This window comes from Mirounga angustirostris, unplaced genomic scaffold (assembly GCF_029215605.1).
Source record: "Mirounga angustirostris isolate CCGP_5_RB_7025 unplaced genomic scaffold, mMirAng1.0.hap1 SCAF_14, whole genome shotgun sequence".
In the NCBI taxonomy this organism is placed as follows: Eukaryota; Metazoa; Chordata; class Mammalia; order Carnivora; family Phocidae; genus Mirounga; species Mirounga angustirostris.
In genome coordinates, this window is record NW_026991722.1 from 1,369,816 (window position 1) to 1,386,320 (window position 16,505).

General features: G+C 51.1%; 1 protein-coding gene across 1 annotated transcript; it reads right to left on the reverse strand.

The window, feature by feature from the left end:
- Positions 1–283: 283 nt before the first annotated feature.
- LOC135362442 (BCL2/adenovirus E1B 19 kDa protein-interacting protein 3-like) lies at positions 284–1,462 on the reverse strand. Its single transcript, XM_064577554.1, has one exon. It carries the CDS (start codon positions 1,422–1,424, stop codon positions 765–767), a length of 660 nt encoding a protein of 219 aa, XP_064433624.1. The 5' UTR covers positions 1,425–1,462; the 3' UTR covers positions 284–764.
- Positions 1,463–16,505: the final 15,043 nt, after the last annotated feature.

Below are 16,505 nucleotides of genomic sequence, written 5' to 3' on the forward strand. Positions count from 1 at the left end.
AAACTATTATCCTATGTCGCACTTCAGAAAAACAATAAATGACAAAAAAGTTGACGTTTGAAAAAAATGAACACTTTTTGACCTTGTTTGGGTTCATGATTGCTTTGTTCTGACCAGTATTTAGCAGCCGACAGTACAGCTGCTAATTTTAACAGTTAAATTTACAGTTTTTTTTTTTTTTTTTTTTTTTTTTTTTTTGTTTAAAATGATTTTTTTTTTATTGCCCAGGATATTTTGTTTCTTGTGTCTTGTTTTTTTTTGTTTTCTTTTTGAATAACTGTAAATTCAAGCTTAGGGAAGTTTGTTTTGCCTTGAAACGAAACGAAACGAAACAAAACATTTGCTAACCTGATCGCATTTGAAGAGAGAGATGGTAGTTATCTTGCAAGACTAAAATTTATACCATGAATGATGCAGGTCTAAGTCTGGTGGCACTAAAAGGAGACGATAGCATTGTTGACACAATTATAATCTGCTGGTGGCATTTGCGGAAAAGAAGCCCTTGCAAATTTCTAAATAACAGCAAACTCTGTTAGGAAATTCTAAAGTGTCTTACAGGCCAAAAAGGGAATGAGGTTAGTAAAATGCCTCAACAGAGTTTGAATAAAATACTGGGTCTGAGAGTTACTGGAACTTGGATATGTAAAAATAGGGTGGTAGGCTGGGTCATGCTTACAATGGTCTCAAGTTCAAATAAACTACTGTGACAATACACCACTTCACAGGTCACACGCTTCTCCGCTTCTCCGGGGCTGTTCTTCCCTTCAGTAGGTGCTGGCAGAAGGTGTGCTCAGTCGCTTCCCAATATAGATGCCTAGGCCCAAAGCCAAAACATGAGAGAGGAAGAGAGACGGAATGAACACCTTAAGGAATTCTGCGGAGAAAATACCCCCTTTCTTCATGGCCCCACTTTTCCTCATGCTTAAAGAGACGGAGCGTTTGGGGTGTCTGAAGTGGAACTCTTTAGGTGGAATGTTTTCAGGTCTACTGGACCAGTCGGACACCCAGTCGACGCTTTTCTTTGAAGCATCGACTTCTTTCTCTCCTTCTGGAACTTCTTCTTCTGACTGAGAGCTATGGTCCCTGCTGGTGTGCATCTCCACATCAAACATAATCTGCCCATCTTCTTGTGGGGAAGGGCTGTCACAGTGAGAGCTGGCTCTTGAACTACTCTGTCCTGATTCATGTTGTGCATCCAAAAGAATCTTCTCCATGTCTCCATTGTGGATAGAGGATGAGGAAGGTACATGTTCTAGCCCCCCATTTTTCCCATTGCCATTATCATTGCCATTGCTGCTGTTCATGGGTAGCTCCACCCAGGAACTGTTGAGGCCGGCTGGCGGGGGCAAAGGCTGTTCACCTTCCTCGCAGTTGTTGTTGTTGTTGTGCGGGGGCGGCGGCTGCTCTACTAAATGAGACGACATTGTCAGGCGGCTGGAAGAGCTGTGGCCGCAGCAAGACCGCCTCTTAAATTTACAGTTTTAAACAGTGTTTGTGATGCCCGGCTATGTCAACGTGACAAGTCTACTGTTTAAGTAACTGCATTTATATTGCATTTATATTCGAAAACACTCTTTGTCACTGCTAAATTAACTCATTTCAACTGCTATTTATTGTCAAAAACATTTTTTTTTTAAATTACAGAGTGAGAACATAGCAGAGTCTGTAACTTTGAAATTAAGTCACTCAAACAATTTGGAATACAGGGAAATTTTGCATTTTAAACGGCTCCTGTTAAAAAGTGGGGAAATCATGTATCACACTTAACACCGAAAACTACTAAAGTGATTTGAGGTGTGAATGAATCTTTACTACATGTGGTCGTGCTCCCAGACGCCGGGCTTTGACTCTGAAGCTCCCGGGGAACTTTCTCTTCCATTCCAGACTATTCCTTGAAAGTGCAGTCTTTGTTTTTCTTACAGTTAAGTGGATTTATCTTCAGAGGGGAAGATTAATATAAAAATTGGCATCATTGATAATGAAGGTCAAAATTAAACATTATTTTGTCATTGGGAAAATATTCACACTCAACTCACAGTGATTATTTATTACTTGTTTATGCAGGAAGTAATTTGGAAAATTTTTAAAAAGGTGTACTTGATGTGTGTTCCCAGAAAATTCGGGGTAGTGCCATCTTTGATTCTATAATCTGTCATATATGTTTAATACATCTGTCCTATATACATCCTTCTTAAGAACTTGTGGCGACGTGGCCACCGTCATCCGGGGACCCATCCCCTCCCTCGAGGCTTTGGTTGGGCTCGGACGTTCATGGGGGAGGTGTGGCCGGGCGCCAAGCCGAATGAAGGCTTGCTGAATCAGGCAGATGGGGGAGCATGTTACTCCCCATCATTCATGGCCGAGGAAAGGGCAGATAAACCAGGAATGGGATAGGATATGGAAACCAGCGATGGAAGTTTCAAACATTTCTCTGAGAAGATGTAGGTTTTTTAGGAAGAGCCATTGTTTCTGTTGTTGTCGTTTGTTGAAGGAAATTGAGAAACAGTGCTTGCGTGAGCGGCAGTTTCAGCGGGAATTTGTGGGTGGTCGTGTGAGTCCGCGTGTGTGTGCAGCTCACGGTTGGTGAAGCAGTTTCTGAGCAGGACGTGGGGTTAGGAGCCCATATTCTGATGATGTGTCACCAGTTGGATCCAGTTCCACTCTACAAGCAAACAAGCAGCCCAGCCACCATGTTCCTTTGCCACGTCGACCTGTGCCGTGTAGACGCGGGTGCAGGGAGGTTGTGCATGATGGAGACTCTCCAGCACCCCGTTCCCCGGACGCCCCCGCGGGCAGGCTGCTCCAGGAGCCCTCACACCTTTCTGCAGACCTACTGCGACCCTCCCGGGCGACGGCTCCAGAGTCCTGGTGTCAGGATGTTCTCGGGATCTGCAGCCCCTGCTGGGGGAGCTCTCTCCTGACACAGGGGGCGGCCTGGCCCTCCCGGCCACGGAGCTCTGCACGGAGCGTCGACTCAGCCTCGGCCTGGGGACGGGGCTCCACACAAGCTTACTGAAGCAGCTTTGTGAACACTGGTGGGGGCTTGTTGGCGCCTTTTCCTCGTAACACCGTGAAATCTGTGACAGAACCACACTCAAGTTGTCCCCAGTCTTCCTTATGTCCTCAAACGCTAACACAATAACCTCTAGCAACCCACTGGTACGCGGAGCAGACTCTCTCACTTTTGGGCCATGTATCTGTGTTTCAGAAGAAACGTGCCCACGTTTCCCCAGCACAGTCCCTGCCTTTTCACTGGTGCTGCTGGACCCACTGCTCCTGGCACGTTTCCCTCTGGCTAAAGCCTTCGGTTAGCTGCATTGGGCTCAGCTGTGCAAGTCTACACGTGAGCTCAAACTCAATTTGTGGATCTGTACTTGAAAAAGTACTGGATCATTATGAACTTTTAAGTGCAAGCTAAACAGAGCAACTCACTAAATATTTCAATTTGCCCACCTGTTCAAATTACCCACCACAATGGGGTTGCCACTCAGACTATTCTTTCTCTACTTTTTGTGTCATTGTCTCGATTTAACAATAGATGCAAGTTAATAAAATCCAATTAAAGACAAGGGGAAGCAGTTTGTAATGGTTCAGATAGAATATCTGCTCATGAATAATTAGCATAAAGAATATAATTGATCGGTAAAGAATTTCAAGAGGCATCTGTAGCACCCATAGTCTTCATGGGAACCCACAGCCTCTCCTAACTGACGTAGCTTCAGGGAATGGTTTAAAATACGTCCATGGAGAGGTTTAAATAAAAATATCACTCTGCATTTGCATTTCGGCTCACAGTCCTTGCAAGGGTGGTTCAAATTTCTCAACTGAAAAAACTAGTCACTAACTAGTTGTTTGAGCGAAGGGCTGATTCCCTGCTTACATCCCTCTTCCGAATCTGTTCTCCATCAAACACCTGGTTGGTGACCAGCCAATTAGTCCAAACAATTGAATGAGTTGTAGTGTGTAGACACAGCCCAAACTTCAACTGGAAGAATAAGCGTTCAGAATCCAGATAATTTCAAACAGACCCGTACACACTGCTCCTTTGAGGAAATGCTTCCCCCAAACACTTACAGAACTAATTGACCAATTAAAAAATATTCAGGAAGAGTGAGTGCTTGATCTAAAACTTTCTGACAAGGCCGCTTTGCGCTCTTTTGTTTAATAGGCTTCCAAACATATGTTCCACACACATGGGCGAAGCCATCGGGGTCCCCTTAAATGTTCTTCCTGCAGATGTCGGTTTGCGTTCATGCTCTGGCAGAATAGAGGACTATGTCCACAGCACGGCACGTTCCCCTTGCAGACGGTCCTGCAGTTATGTAATCAGAAGAACCGATATTGGCAAACACGTGCTTTTTCGAAATGTTCCATAATGTCTGAACTCCCTTCCCCGGAGGCCATGCCAGGTAGGGCGGGTGGGGCTTGTCTGGGAACCTGGCCTCCAGGTGCTAATGCTCAGGGGCTTTGCTTTCATTTCCCCCAAGGCAGGTACAGCAGGAGTCCTCCACAGGAGGGTCATCTTCTTAGCTGATTGCCTCCATCCTCCCAAAGTACTTAGATACCAACTTGGCTCTTCTACTCCGAATCGAGTGGGCGGTCCAGGGCCTGGAGCCCAGCACCCTTTGATGGCGGTGTCTCTCCCAGGCCTGGGGTGGGAGCGGCCCTGGACACCCCCGGATGTGCACTTGCTTTCTTGCCTGCAGGAGTGGTCTGGAGTGCACATCCTGGCTGAAGGCAGTGGGATGCCCGGGCACGCACCCGATGTTTGCACCCGGTCCTGCCAGCCTCGTGCACGAAGGGAGGGGCGTAGGAACACACTGCCCTCGTCCCCGACGCTCCCAGCTGACGGTTCTGCACCGTAATGTCAGCACCAGCGTGGGATTGATGGAAGACCTGAAATGCCGATCTCATTGCTCTGCCCAGATGTTTGCTCATTCAGACAGTCCTGGCCGAGGAGACTGGTGTCCCTTGAGCTTTCACTTCTGGGAGCAAACCAGGGCCTGGGCGTGGGGCGTGGGGCGGAGACAGGGCTCGGCTCCTGGCGCAGCTGCTGGGGGATGCAGCTCTGGGCCGTGAGCCTGTTCTCCAGGGAGCAGGCAGGCTGTGGGGTGCTGCAGGGTCCCCCCCACCGCTCCAACCACCGCTGAGCCGGGAGGGGGCGCATCCCACACCCCGTCGGCCGCATGTGTCCTGGGGGGTGACGGTGAGGAGCCTGTGCTCACCTGGGCTGGCTCGGTGACCAGTCAGGTGACACTGGCCACGTCTGCACCTCACCCTCTGCATGAAGGCCAGGCAGGCAGACCGATGACCCACGGTTGCTTCAAAGGCCGTGTAAGCCTTTCTCTAGCTCCTGGGATGGCAGCACATCGAGGGTGGTTTAAGAACCCAGGGGACACACCACCGTCAAGACTTGCCCCCCACACCCCCCGGGGTCTAAGCTGGGGCCCACAGCACCTGTGTGCACATCACTGTCCGGTCATGCAGGGACCGTGTGTGATGCCTGCCTCCCCCGGGAGCTCACTCAGGTCACTTCTCCTTAGAGATCAGCCTCAAGGCTCTCCTTGCCTGCAAGTTCTTTCTCAGCTACCCGCTGTGGTTTTCCGGGGCCCCCTGAGTCTTGGTGGGCCCCGGACAATACTCTTGGATACACGGACATCCTGCCCACGGGGCTCACGGTATCCCAGAGGTCATTTCTGGTCCTTCTGCTTGGAAACCGGTCATTTCCCTTCAGCTAGGGTGCAGGACACCCCAGGGCCTCCTGTTTCCTGCGGACTTGAGCAGAAAGGGAAACACAGCTCCATTTCTCTTGGATTCTCAGCCATACTGGCTGGGGGTTCTGTCCCAGCTCATACGGGGATCCAGCCTGGAGCCGGAGGGAGGCAGGAGCAGGGTCCCAGGAAGTGGAGTGCTATGTTCTCCGTGGAGCTTTTGAAATTCAGAATTCCCACTTTGGATTATTTTGTTCTAGGTTCTATCATTCTGTTCTGAGCAGGAAGCAGGAATATTCAAGGTGCTTCCTAAATGGGACCACTCACCGGTCAGGAGATTACTGAGAATGCAAAGCACATCTCTTCAAGTCGCAAAGCATTATTCCTGACCTCAGGTGCCTGGGTGCTCCTCTGGGAAAAGCTGTGCAGGGGCTGGGGAGGCCCAAGGAGGAAACACCGACCACGCTCCAGGCAGACCGTGTGGCCTGCAGTGGAGTGTGTGCTTGGAGGGGGACGACTCATGTCCGCGGGAGCCGCAGAGCCGCCTAGGACGGCAGGAGGAGCACGGGAACCGAGACTCAGGGCTGAGCCCACAACCTTGGGAAGAAGACATTAGAAATACTGCAGACAGCATGGTCATGGGCTTGGAATGGTACCAGACACCGGGTCTCCCATGACCAGGAAAGGATGTGGGCTACGTGACTCGGGATGTCCTCAGGAGGGAAGAGCCCTCCTGTGGCCACGCCGTCCCATGGCTCCACGGTCTGGAGCCGGACCAGGAGCCAGAGTTTGGGAGCCTCCTTCCACTGCATGGGACCTGGGCGCCTTGGGACGTGAGCGGCTACTTCAGATGGTGCCAGGAGCCTGACAACAAACGCCCCCCCTGGGCAGTTCTGCCAGTGAGGAAGCTCGTCCCTTCCAGCCCAGGCACCTGCTCACCAACCCGCATGCAAACAGTCACGGTTGCTCCAAGACGGCAGCCACTCTTCTCTCCGGTATTTCTAGTGTTTTCTATGTGGGCATGTGTTTGCATGGAGGGTTTATCGATGAGGAAGAAAGAACTCCCTTGTCTTCCAAGCAAAGGGACCGTCATGTCAGCTTTGGTTTGTTGCGTGAAGACTATGAGGAAAATCACAGCCATATGGGCTTGTTACATGGGTGTGGAGTGAACAGGTTGAATCGTAGCCCCTGAGGAAGATACATCCATGTCCTAATCCCCAGAGCCCGTGGATCCAACCTCTTATGGCAGAAGATGTGGTTAAGGCTCTGTGAGGAGACGCTTATCCTGGATTATCTGGGGATCCTAAATGCAATCACGTGGATCCTTATAAGATAAAGTCAGAGAAGGGGAGACACAGACAGAAGAGGGGAGGCCACGGGACCCTGGAGGTGGAGGGTGGAGCCTCAGGAGCTGGAAGAGGTGAAGAATGTGTTCTCCGTTGAGTCCACCAGAAGAAATCTTGTAGATGCCTTGGGTCAGGCCTCTGGCCTCCAGACCATGAGACAACCAATTTCTGCTGTTTTGAGCCACCCAGCATGTGGAGACTTATTATGGCCACCCTAGGAACCTGAGGCATCCACTTCTTGAAGAGTTCTGTATCCATCTGGATGTGGAGGAGAAAACCTGCGTGTTAAGTGTTGAGTTTAATGATGAAATGAGTTTATCTTTAGCTGGCCTCAGCCCTGTAGGACACACACAAATACCGCTCCTAAAGGAAGATGTAGGCTGGCCTTCGGGGTCTTCTGCTTTCCCTGTGAGTGAAGACACTGCAACAGCGTCGGCCCCAGGGCAGCAGGTGTTCCCCAAGAGCAGCTCCAACCTTGGCTGCTGGGCAGTGGCTAGGGTTTGTCCCAGTGTAGCCCATCCAGGGGCCTGTTGACCTGAAAGGGAAGGAAGACACCCTTCCCTACGGAAGCCACAAGAATTAACTTGCTGTGCCACGGGGAGTCTCAGGGCCCAGAATGTCGGGCTGGTAGACGAGAATTTGTACTTGAGGACACGTCAGACTCCCAGATGGGATGTGCTCGGGGACAGGGCAGACCTGCACTTGGGGGCCTGGAGAAAGTGACCCCCACTCTGAGCAAGGTGGAGAGCCCTGAGCCGCCAAAGATGGTAGAAGAAGAGATTAAATGCTCAGGGAGGTAGGCAGGCTCCAACTCATATATTACATGGGTTCCAGAAGAGCCCCTGGGAGTATGACAGCCATCCACCAAGGTCACCACTGAGGCACAAGAATGCCCTGTGAAAGGGGACCTGAATTGCTGAAAAGTTCAGTGGAGGCTGTCCTCATGGTCCAGGGCTGGGCTGCTTATTAGCTGTGGGGGTGATGGCTGCCGGAAGTGGGAGAGGCTGAGCGAGGGCGCTCAGGGGGCCAGGTTTCCATGACCATCAGCAGAGTCAGAGGGCAGCTGAGGGGCCTGACCTGCAGGGAGGTTATGATAGGACAGGACAGCCCTGGAAGCAAAGGGATGGGCATCCCAGGAGGGTGTCAGTCCACCATGGGAAGAGAGCAGGGCAAGTGAGGGGCTGAATGGCCCCCCTAACAAAACCAAGATCCCAGACCTGAGCCCGTTGTCAGATCCAGAATCTGTTGAAGGAAGTGGGGAGGGTCCTTCCTGCTTGGACCAGACCCTGCGGTGTTGGAACCTGGTGAGAATGTGCTGGTCCTTGGTCCTGGAGCAAGGCCATGTCACCTGTAGGAGACAACTGTCTGCTTCTGAGTGTCAACCCTGGTGTGCTGGTAAGCTATGAAGCACCAAGTGGTCTTGCACCCCCACTGCCCACTGTGAATAGGGGAACGTCTGGACAGGCCAGCTGCAGTCCATTGCAAGATGGGGATGGAATGGAGTAGGACCAGAGGGCTCTGTGAGCTCTTTGGTCAGAGACCCACTCCCTAATGTCACCCCCTGTGTCCCAACCCCTGTGTACAAGTGCTTGGTTCACAGACGGGTCACCTGATTGCAGGACAAGTGTGTGGCATGCCAGTGTTCACCCCAAAGCCTTGCCCAACAGGGAGCTCTAAGCAACACACCGGACAGAATGGCCATCTGGGACTAGTCAGCCTCAGACCTTGGCCACCCCTGAGGTTACGTGATGGGTACCAGCACGGACAGCCCAAGTGGATGCTCTTCTTTTAATCTCCTAAAATGCTTATCAGGGACTTCCACATTGAAGCATTAATTAATCAATTCAAGAGATATTTATTACAAATGCTGGGGATCATGCAGTCAATATTCAGCAAGTATGGTTGAATGTGTGAGTGAACGGACACACTTCAGGGGACCAGACAATGAGATACAAAATCAGACAGGAAAACCAGGCACAGGCCACACCTGCTTTTATGTTATTTTTTAATCACTCTCTTTGAAGACAAAAGCTTAATTTTGGGAAAGAGACAGAATTCCACAACAGTGGACAGGGAAGGTGCGTGAATGTGGCAAGCTCTCTCATTCAGCGTTTCAAACTCGAGCACTTAAAGAGAGCCACGTTCCACCGTTGGGAGCCTAGCACTTGAGAGGGGATCGGGAACGCTGAGGTCTGTCTGCTGCCCCAGGCTGGTGCCAGCTCCCTGTTGGCGTGTGGCTTCCCAGGGCTTTATTTAGCTGCTGTGCTTAAAATAATAACAAGAAATGATTGTCAAGAATGAAATCTGTTTTTCCCGAGTGGAAATTCCTGCACAGACTGATCAGAATGTGTGAAGTTATTCTACAGAATCATGTGTTACAGAAGATGGAGAAGAGGATGCTGTTTTATACAGTTCATTGGTTGTGAGAGTAATTTATAACAATCGCATAACACACAGCACGGAGAAAGTTTTTGTATTCCCCTAGCAGGAGGTTGTAGGGCTCACTTAAAGCAGATTTTGTTAGTGGCCAAGGTAAGACGCTGGCTTCCCAGAGTGGACCCACCAGTGTGTCTTCTCTTGTTCCATTTTATTTTTCTGTCCTGGCTGTTTGCCTCTTGGAACTGGACCGACTTCAACAGATGTGGAATGATGTCAGGACCTTCTTTTTTGACTGAAGTATATCCATATACACAAAATGTGCACTTTTCAGGTATACAGTTGGGTGGTGCAGAGTGAGTCTGCTAAGTTGCCCCAGCACCCTGCTAATGCTGGCCCACATTCATCACCCAAAGCAGACCTGGCGCCCTTCCCCGTCCCTGCTTCCAGACCCTACAGCTCACCTTTCCTTCCTGAAACTTTCGGTAATAACTATTTTGCTTTCCAACCTGGGATGTCTCTCATTTCTTTTCCTGCCTGAGTGCTCTGCTGGAGCCTCCAGCACCACTCGGGACACAGTTCCCACGTTTCACCACAGGGATGGTTTCAGCTGCGGGTCGGCTGCAGGAGCCTTTCCTAAGCTGAGAAAACTTCCTTCTACTTCTAGCTTGTTGGGTTTTTCCATTTACTCATGACAGGGTGTTAGATTCTGTCAAATGCTTTTTTGTGTCTATTGAGATGGTCCTGCGCTGTTCCACCTTCGCTCTGTTACTATGTTGCACTACGTAGGTTGACTTCCATAGTCGAACCGTCCTTGCATTACCAGCATTATTCAGGATGGATGCTTTTTCAGTAGCAGATTATGACATGGCTCTGTAGCCCCATCAACACACTGAACAAATGCAGTCCAAAAAACAGAGAAAGCTACTCATTGACACAGTCATACTGATTTGGGGAACAGTTTATTATTGGCTGTTGGGAAGTATTTGAACTTCTCCTTGAGGCTCTGGCTCTGTTTTTGTTCCGTAGCTAACTCTTGTTCATAAACACACACACAATGTAACTGATAGACGCAAATGAAAATAATAATAATCACAGCCAGCGTCTGTTGATCACTTCTGCTAGCTGCCCTTGTTCTCACATCAGCCAGCGTGTTAATGGTTATTTTACAGTCCCATCGCACTGACCGGGGAGCTGAGTCTCAAAGGACTCCTGCATAGACCAAAAACTACACAACATTTGGCCCCCAAGCCCAGGCTTTGACGGACATGTAGGGCTGCCCTCCACATGGATCTGCTCTGACTTGACAGTATTTACAGGAAACATTGCTAGTGAGCCACATGTAAGGTTACGAAGTTTACTAGCTCATGGGTAATTAAAGATTTCAGGTCAGCCAGGCATTCTCTTTGTGGTGTAGAGAAGCACGTTCTTCCTGGTTTCACAGAACTGAATTAGGAATGAAAACACGATTTTTAAAAAAGACGTTCAAAGATCTATGGAATTTTTTAACTCATTAAGGAAAGAAGTCACTTTGAGTTCATGATTTTAATGTTGATTTGACTTTTCCCCAAAAGAATTTGTAAGGACATTTATGACTTTTATGTTATACACTTTGCACATGTGCGTTGGTAAGAATGTTTCTGACGGCCAGCCGCAGAAACCAGCCCTAAAGGCTCAGAAAGTGGAGGGAGCTGCTCACGGGGCCAGAGCCCTGCAGAGGCACACCCAGTCCAACCGTGATGTCTCTTGAGTCTTCTGCCTTCCCACGTGTTTGCTCCTTCCCGAGGCTGCCTCCCGAGCCCCGGCCCATTCCTGACCCACTGCTGAGGCACAGGGGCTGGATGACCAAATAAGGGCGAGCTCTGGGAATGGGACCAAGTCAACCCTCAGCAGAAGCCCCAGGCCAGAACACCGACATGAAGGGGAGCAGCATCTTCACAGCTCAGGCTCCTGGGCGGTTAGGTGAGTTCCATTTGGGGAGACTTGTCCTCTCTTCCCCAAGGATCACAATTCAACAACGCCTCTCATGAAAACACTCTGCAAATTGGCCAGACTGCAAGGAGTGTTCTCTGCTCTCCTTGGTCACCCTTGTCCAAACACCTTGTCTAAACACACTTCTCTCACTCATTCTCCAAACATGTATCTGTTTGCTTATGAAAGTGACTATATGCCCGCTACATGCCAGGGAATATCTAGGCGCGAGGAAATGGGCTAAGGCCCGGACACGTCCTGCTCTGGTCAGTGGGCGGTCATACGCACACACCACTGCAATGTAGACTGAATGCGGGGATGCGTAAGCATCGGATAGCGCCGTGCGCAGACCGCTTCTGGGGCATGCAGAGGGGAGCCCTGTGGTAGAGAAAGGCCTTCGGAGACAGACTAACTGTGCATCCCTCTTGGGGGAATTGGAAGTCCTTTGGCCACCCTGCTTTGCCCTCTGCCCCATGATGTGGAGCACCCCCATCAGACCGTGGCCGAGCAGGATGGACGGGTTGGCGTCTGGAGGCAGCATCGGGAAGCCGAGTCTGCGTGATGACTGCAGACGGTCAGAGTACCTGTGGACTTTGTCTGTGGCCTCCATCCAGGGGCCTCCAGCCTTGTCTTCACTTGGCTTTCCCCTAGGACCTCACACTCCGTGCTTGACCGAGAGCCAGTACCCCGATCACTGTATTTACTTGTCCCCTTCTCGAGCGTGAAGGTTCTTGGTCAGACACGGTTTGGTTTGCTGCATGGTTCTTGGACCTCACAGTGAGACTGCGGGGAGAGGTGATGTGGGGCGGATGGCGGGGTTTCCATCCTGCATCAAGGTGGCCTTCGCCAGCAGGGGGCGTTGACTTAGAGGCTCCTCTGGTGTTCTGGACGAGGTGGCACGTCCTTAGGAGATGAGTACTAGGCCTTCCCCTCTCCCATCTTGGGCCAGGGTCAGCCGGCAGCTCTGAATTCATGACATTCCTTCTGTCTCTGCTCTCGGCTCATAATAAGCTGGTGGCTTAGCAGCTTCTTTCTTAAATTGGCTCGGAAGGCAGGCGAGCTTTACAACCCAAACAATCAATTTCAAACTGCCGAACCCAATCAGGCCGGATGGAGAGCGACCCTTAAATTGAGTGTGAAATTGGGAGATGACCCCCCCGCCCCCCGCAGCGTGTGGGGGACCAGTGCTTCCTCTCCTAAGTGGGGGCCGGGCCGGGGGCGTGGATTCGCAGATGCTTCGAGCCCTCAGCGCCGGGTGCCTGGTCCGGGGCAGGTCCCGGGGGAGTGGGGCTGGGCATCTGGCCCCACAGGCGTGCGCGGGACGTCCAGACTCTTTGACTTTATGTACTTGTAAATGTGCGTTGTGTCTCTCGCAGGGTCTGATTTTAATTTGGGTAATATTCCCGTTAATAATAACATCTAATTACAACATCCATTAAAAGTTAGTAACATTAATTTAACAGGGAGAAAACCTAATAGAGTTCTCAGAGTGATATTGGCATTTTCCCATTAAATTAATGTTACGAACTTTTAACAGGATGTCTTAAATAGGCATCGTTAGTGTTGGGAATATCAAACAAATTAAATTCAGGCCTGTAATATGAGGTGGGAGCCTATTTATGAATCCCAAAAAAAGGTGTCTGCTGGGCTCTTTCATCCACTTAAAATATTCGGCAGGAAGCGTGTGAGGCCGTGTGGGCGCCGCAGTATCTGAGGACTTCTGGAAAATTCCACGGGGGAAGGACGTACTCGTCAGGCAGGAAGGGCCCGGATTCTGTCGGCGTGTCACCTGGCACCCTGAAATCCACCTCGTCCCCGAGGTTCGTTTCCTGGGTCTCCCTCACCGCCTGGACTGCCGCTTCCTCTCCGATCTCCTGTGGGGCCGTCCACCTGGAGAAATGGTCCCGCGCGGCTGTTTTGAAAGCCTGCGGGATGGGATGCGGGAAGTATTGCTGGACTGTGCTGGCCGCAGACCCTGCCGCCTGGAAGGGGGTGCAGGGGTCTGCTGCCCGCCGCGGCTGGGGAGGCCGTGATTTCCCGCAGGGGCAGGGGCCGCGGAGGCCTGGTCATCCTCGGGGACAGGGGATGAAAGTTTCCATACTTGCATTTCCGAGAATTAGGAGCTGATCTTGTCTGGCATTTACAGAGCTCGGAGATCTGTGACTGAGACACGATTTTCCCGAGACTGTCCCATAAATGCACATGTTACCTACATGCTTCAGACTCGTATGGAAGCTAGGACATGAGCCGTGACACTGGGAGCAGGCCAGCCCCAGCTTGGGGCGGTTTCCAGAACGCCCCTCCCTCCGTCCCTCCTGCGGCTTCTCCTCCTTGCTCAAGATGGGCCACTGAGGACTTGGGCCGGGAGAACCTGGGGCGCTCCCCCCATGGGACAAGGGCTGCCACCCCCTCCCCGTGACAGTCTTCCCTCCTTTGGGGCCTGTCCCTGCAAGGACAGGAAGGTCGTGCATCCTCAGTCCCGTGAACGAGTGCTGCGCCCACGCGGGCACTGGGGTGGGCGTTGGAGCTGGACACGTCCGGGGTTAAGTGCGGCCCTAGTTTTCCAGGGCTGGAAACTTCCGAGCACGTTGGTTCAACACCCAGAGCCTCAGCTTCCTCATCTGTAAAATGGGGATGCTGACACATGCCCGGGGGTGTTCTGGGGAGTAAAGCTCCGGTGTGCAGGTTACAGTAGGGATGAGTGTGGTGTGGCCTGAGACTCAGAGAAAGGAAATGAACACCAGCAGCTGGTGGGTGGAGAGCAGAGATTGGTCTTGCTGCTTGCTCTCCGAAAGGCGCACCTGCCGCCCGTCCCAGACCTCCCCTGCATCGGGTGGGAGGTGCTAGGATGAGGAGCGCGGTTGGATTGCTCCCCTGCAGTGTGCCCTCCCTGAGTCGCGAGTGCTCGTGTGGCCTGCCTGCTGAGCACGGGCTGTGTGGACTGGGCGGTCTGGCTTCTCCATGGAGCCGTGGCCGCCGACGGGGCCCGTTCCGTCACTGAGGAGCCTGTCACAACCTTGCTCAGGTGCGTTCCCATGAACGCCAGGCACAGGTGGATGAAATGAGTTTTTACGGAAAGCTCGTTTTTATGTGGCATCTCTATAGCCTTGATAGATCTTCCAGCTTGTTGTTTAAACAGTGTATAAAATGAGGCTCGTGGTGCACAGTCCTGTACGAAGCAGGATGGGTGAACAGGGAGGCCGGTTTCCTGGGTGGGACAGTGGAATTCAAGCATCTGCTCTCAGCTTGTATCTCGAGCGGATCTGTGGCCGACCTGTTCGCAAGCATTAGAATGCAAGATTTCGATAGGAAAGCATTGCGAGTTCATATTCATAGTCTGTGCTACGTTCAAGAAATCCTGCCTGCAAAGGCTCAGGAGAGAAAGGTCGGTGGGGAGGACCACAGGGCAATGCTCAGACAGAGTAACCAGTTACTAACCTTTTCTCCATAGAAAGTCTGCTCTGAGGCCTCCAGCAGCTAAACTGCATGGTATTAATTTTCATTGGAAGATAATGTGCACTAACAAACATAATTCATCTTCTCTGAAAAAGTCATAACAACCTGTGTCTTAATCATATTTGACTGAACTCAGTGGAAGCAGTTTATGTGAAGAAATCCTTAATTCTTTCCTAAAGTTCTGTGTTTGCCTGTTGATAAGAGCTATGATTTTATATAATATGTGTGTTCAGGCACACGAAGCCCACATAAACATGCACTTTATGATGGGAGCCACGTATGTTTGCTTATATGTGTGCGTGCCAGGCCGAGGAGTCAGTCTGGCTCGACCGACGGAGTCCCCGTCTGGGTCTGGCCCCACCGGCTGCGTGGCGATGGGGGTGCCCACCCCTCTTCGGCCTTCGTGTCCTCATCCATACAGCGGGGGTCAGAATGTGCACTGTGGAGGGTTAGTCTAAGGATTAGCTTATGCCTGGCGCTGAGAACTGACTGAAATATGGAAGCTACTATTTTTTTCAAATATCAGCTTAAAAGTAGAGAATGAACTGAATAGAGTTCTGAAAGGTTTTCCTAAATCCATGGTTTCATGAAATAGCACACATTACTGCCACAGAAAAGGTGTAGTAATTCCTTTGTTGTTCTCACCACAGTTGTTTCTGAGAGACTGGACGTGCGTGGGACGGGTGCCCACGGGGAACGGCCACGGGGAGCGGCCGCGGGGAACGTGTCAGAGTTCTGCAATGGAACGTGATGGTACCGAACAGGGCCCTTGGTCTCACAAGCTCACACGGCAGATGGGTAGGGAAGAATCTCACTTTAAAAGCAGACATCGCCCCAAATAAAGGGGTGAATCCGGTGTAGGGACAGCATATACAAATGATTTCAGATCCAGGGAGGATTCAGGCAAGAATGGTAGCTTGGTGTCCCTGTCACTGCATTTGGGTTTTGAGAAAAGGTGTTTTCCCAGCGAGGTTACGAAGTAAGAACACAGACAGGACAAAATGCGAAACAGAGACATTGCTGAAGCCTCTGTTTGGAACCAGGTAGGGAGATCTGGACGTTACGTGCAGTGTGTGAAGGCATCCCGTCTGGACATCGGCCCCTGGTCTGAGGCTCGCCCGCCCTCCCGGAGGGCAGAACAGTCAATCGTGCTAAGCTACTGTTAATTAGTTTGATCTGCTTTAATAACTTTATTCAGAAGGGGCGGGGGGCGGCTTCCCTTTTCCTGTCTCAGAAAGGAGCCCTGCAGCCACGGGGCTGTCCGCCCTTGCAGGGACCCCTGCTCAGGACACTGAAGTGGCCAGGAGTCCTGCTAGCCCGGGCTAACACCTGTAAACCTTCAATGACGAAGTGACGGGTGAAAGTGCCCCCGTCCCGAGTCGGACAGAGGGTCTCCCACGCAAGTTAGACTAGCCGTAAAGTGGAAAAGGCCCGTGGGGACTTGTCTCTTTCTGGCGTTCCCCTCAGTCTTCTTCCTGAGGCGGAGCCTCTCACTCTGCTTCACGTTGCTCACTAAAAAGAAGAAAAATCACTCTTTAGCCTCCAGGAATCTAAAATGTAGAACAAACACGTAAGTAGAAAATACTTCAAGCTCATTCTGTCAAATGCATTTTGAGGCCCATTTTTTTGTGATGTGAAGTTATTC

What these genes read in the sequence shown, in the direction of transcription:
- LOC135362442 (XM_064577554.1), bottom strand. Translation starts at nt 1,424, where the DNA reads ATGTCGTCTCATTTAGTAGAGCAGCCGCCGCCCCCGCACAACAACAAC.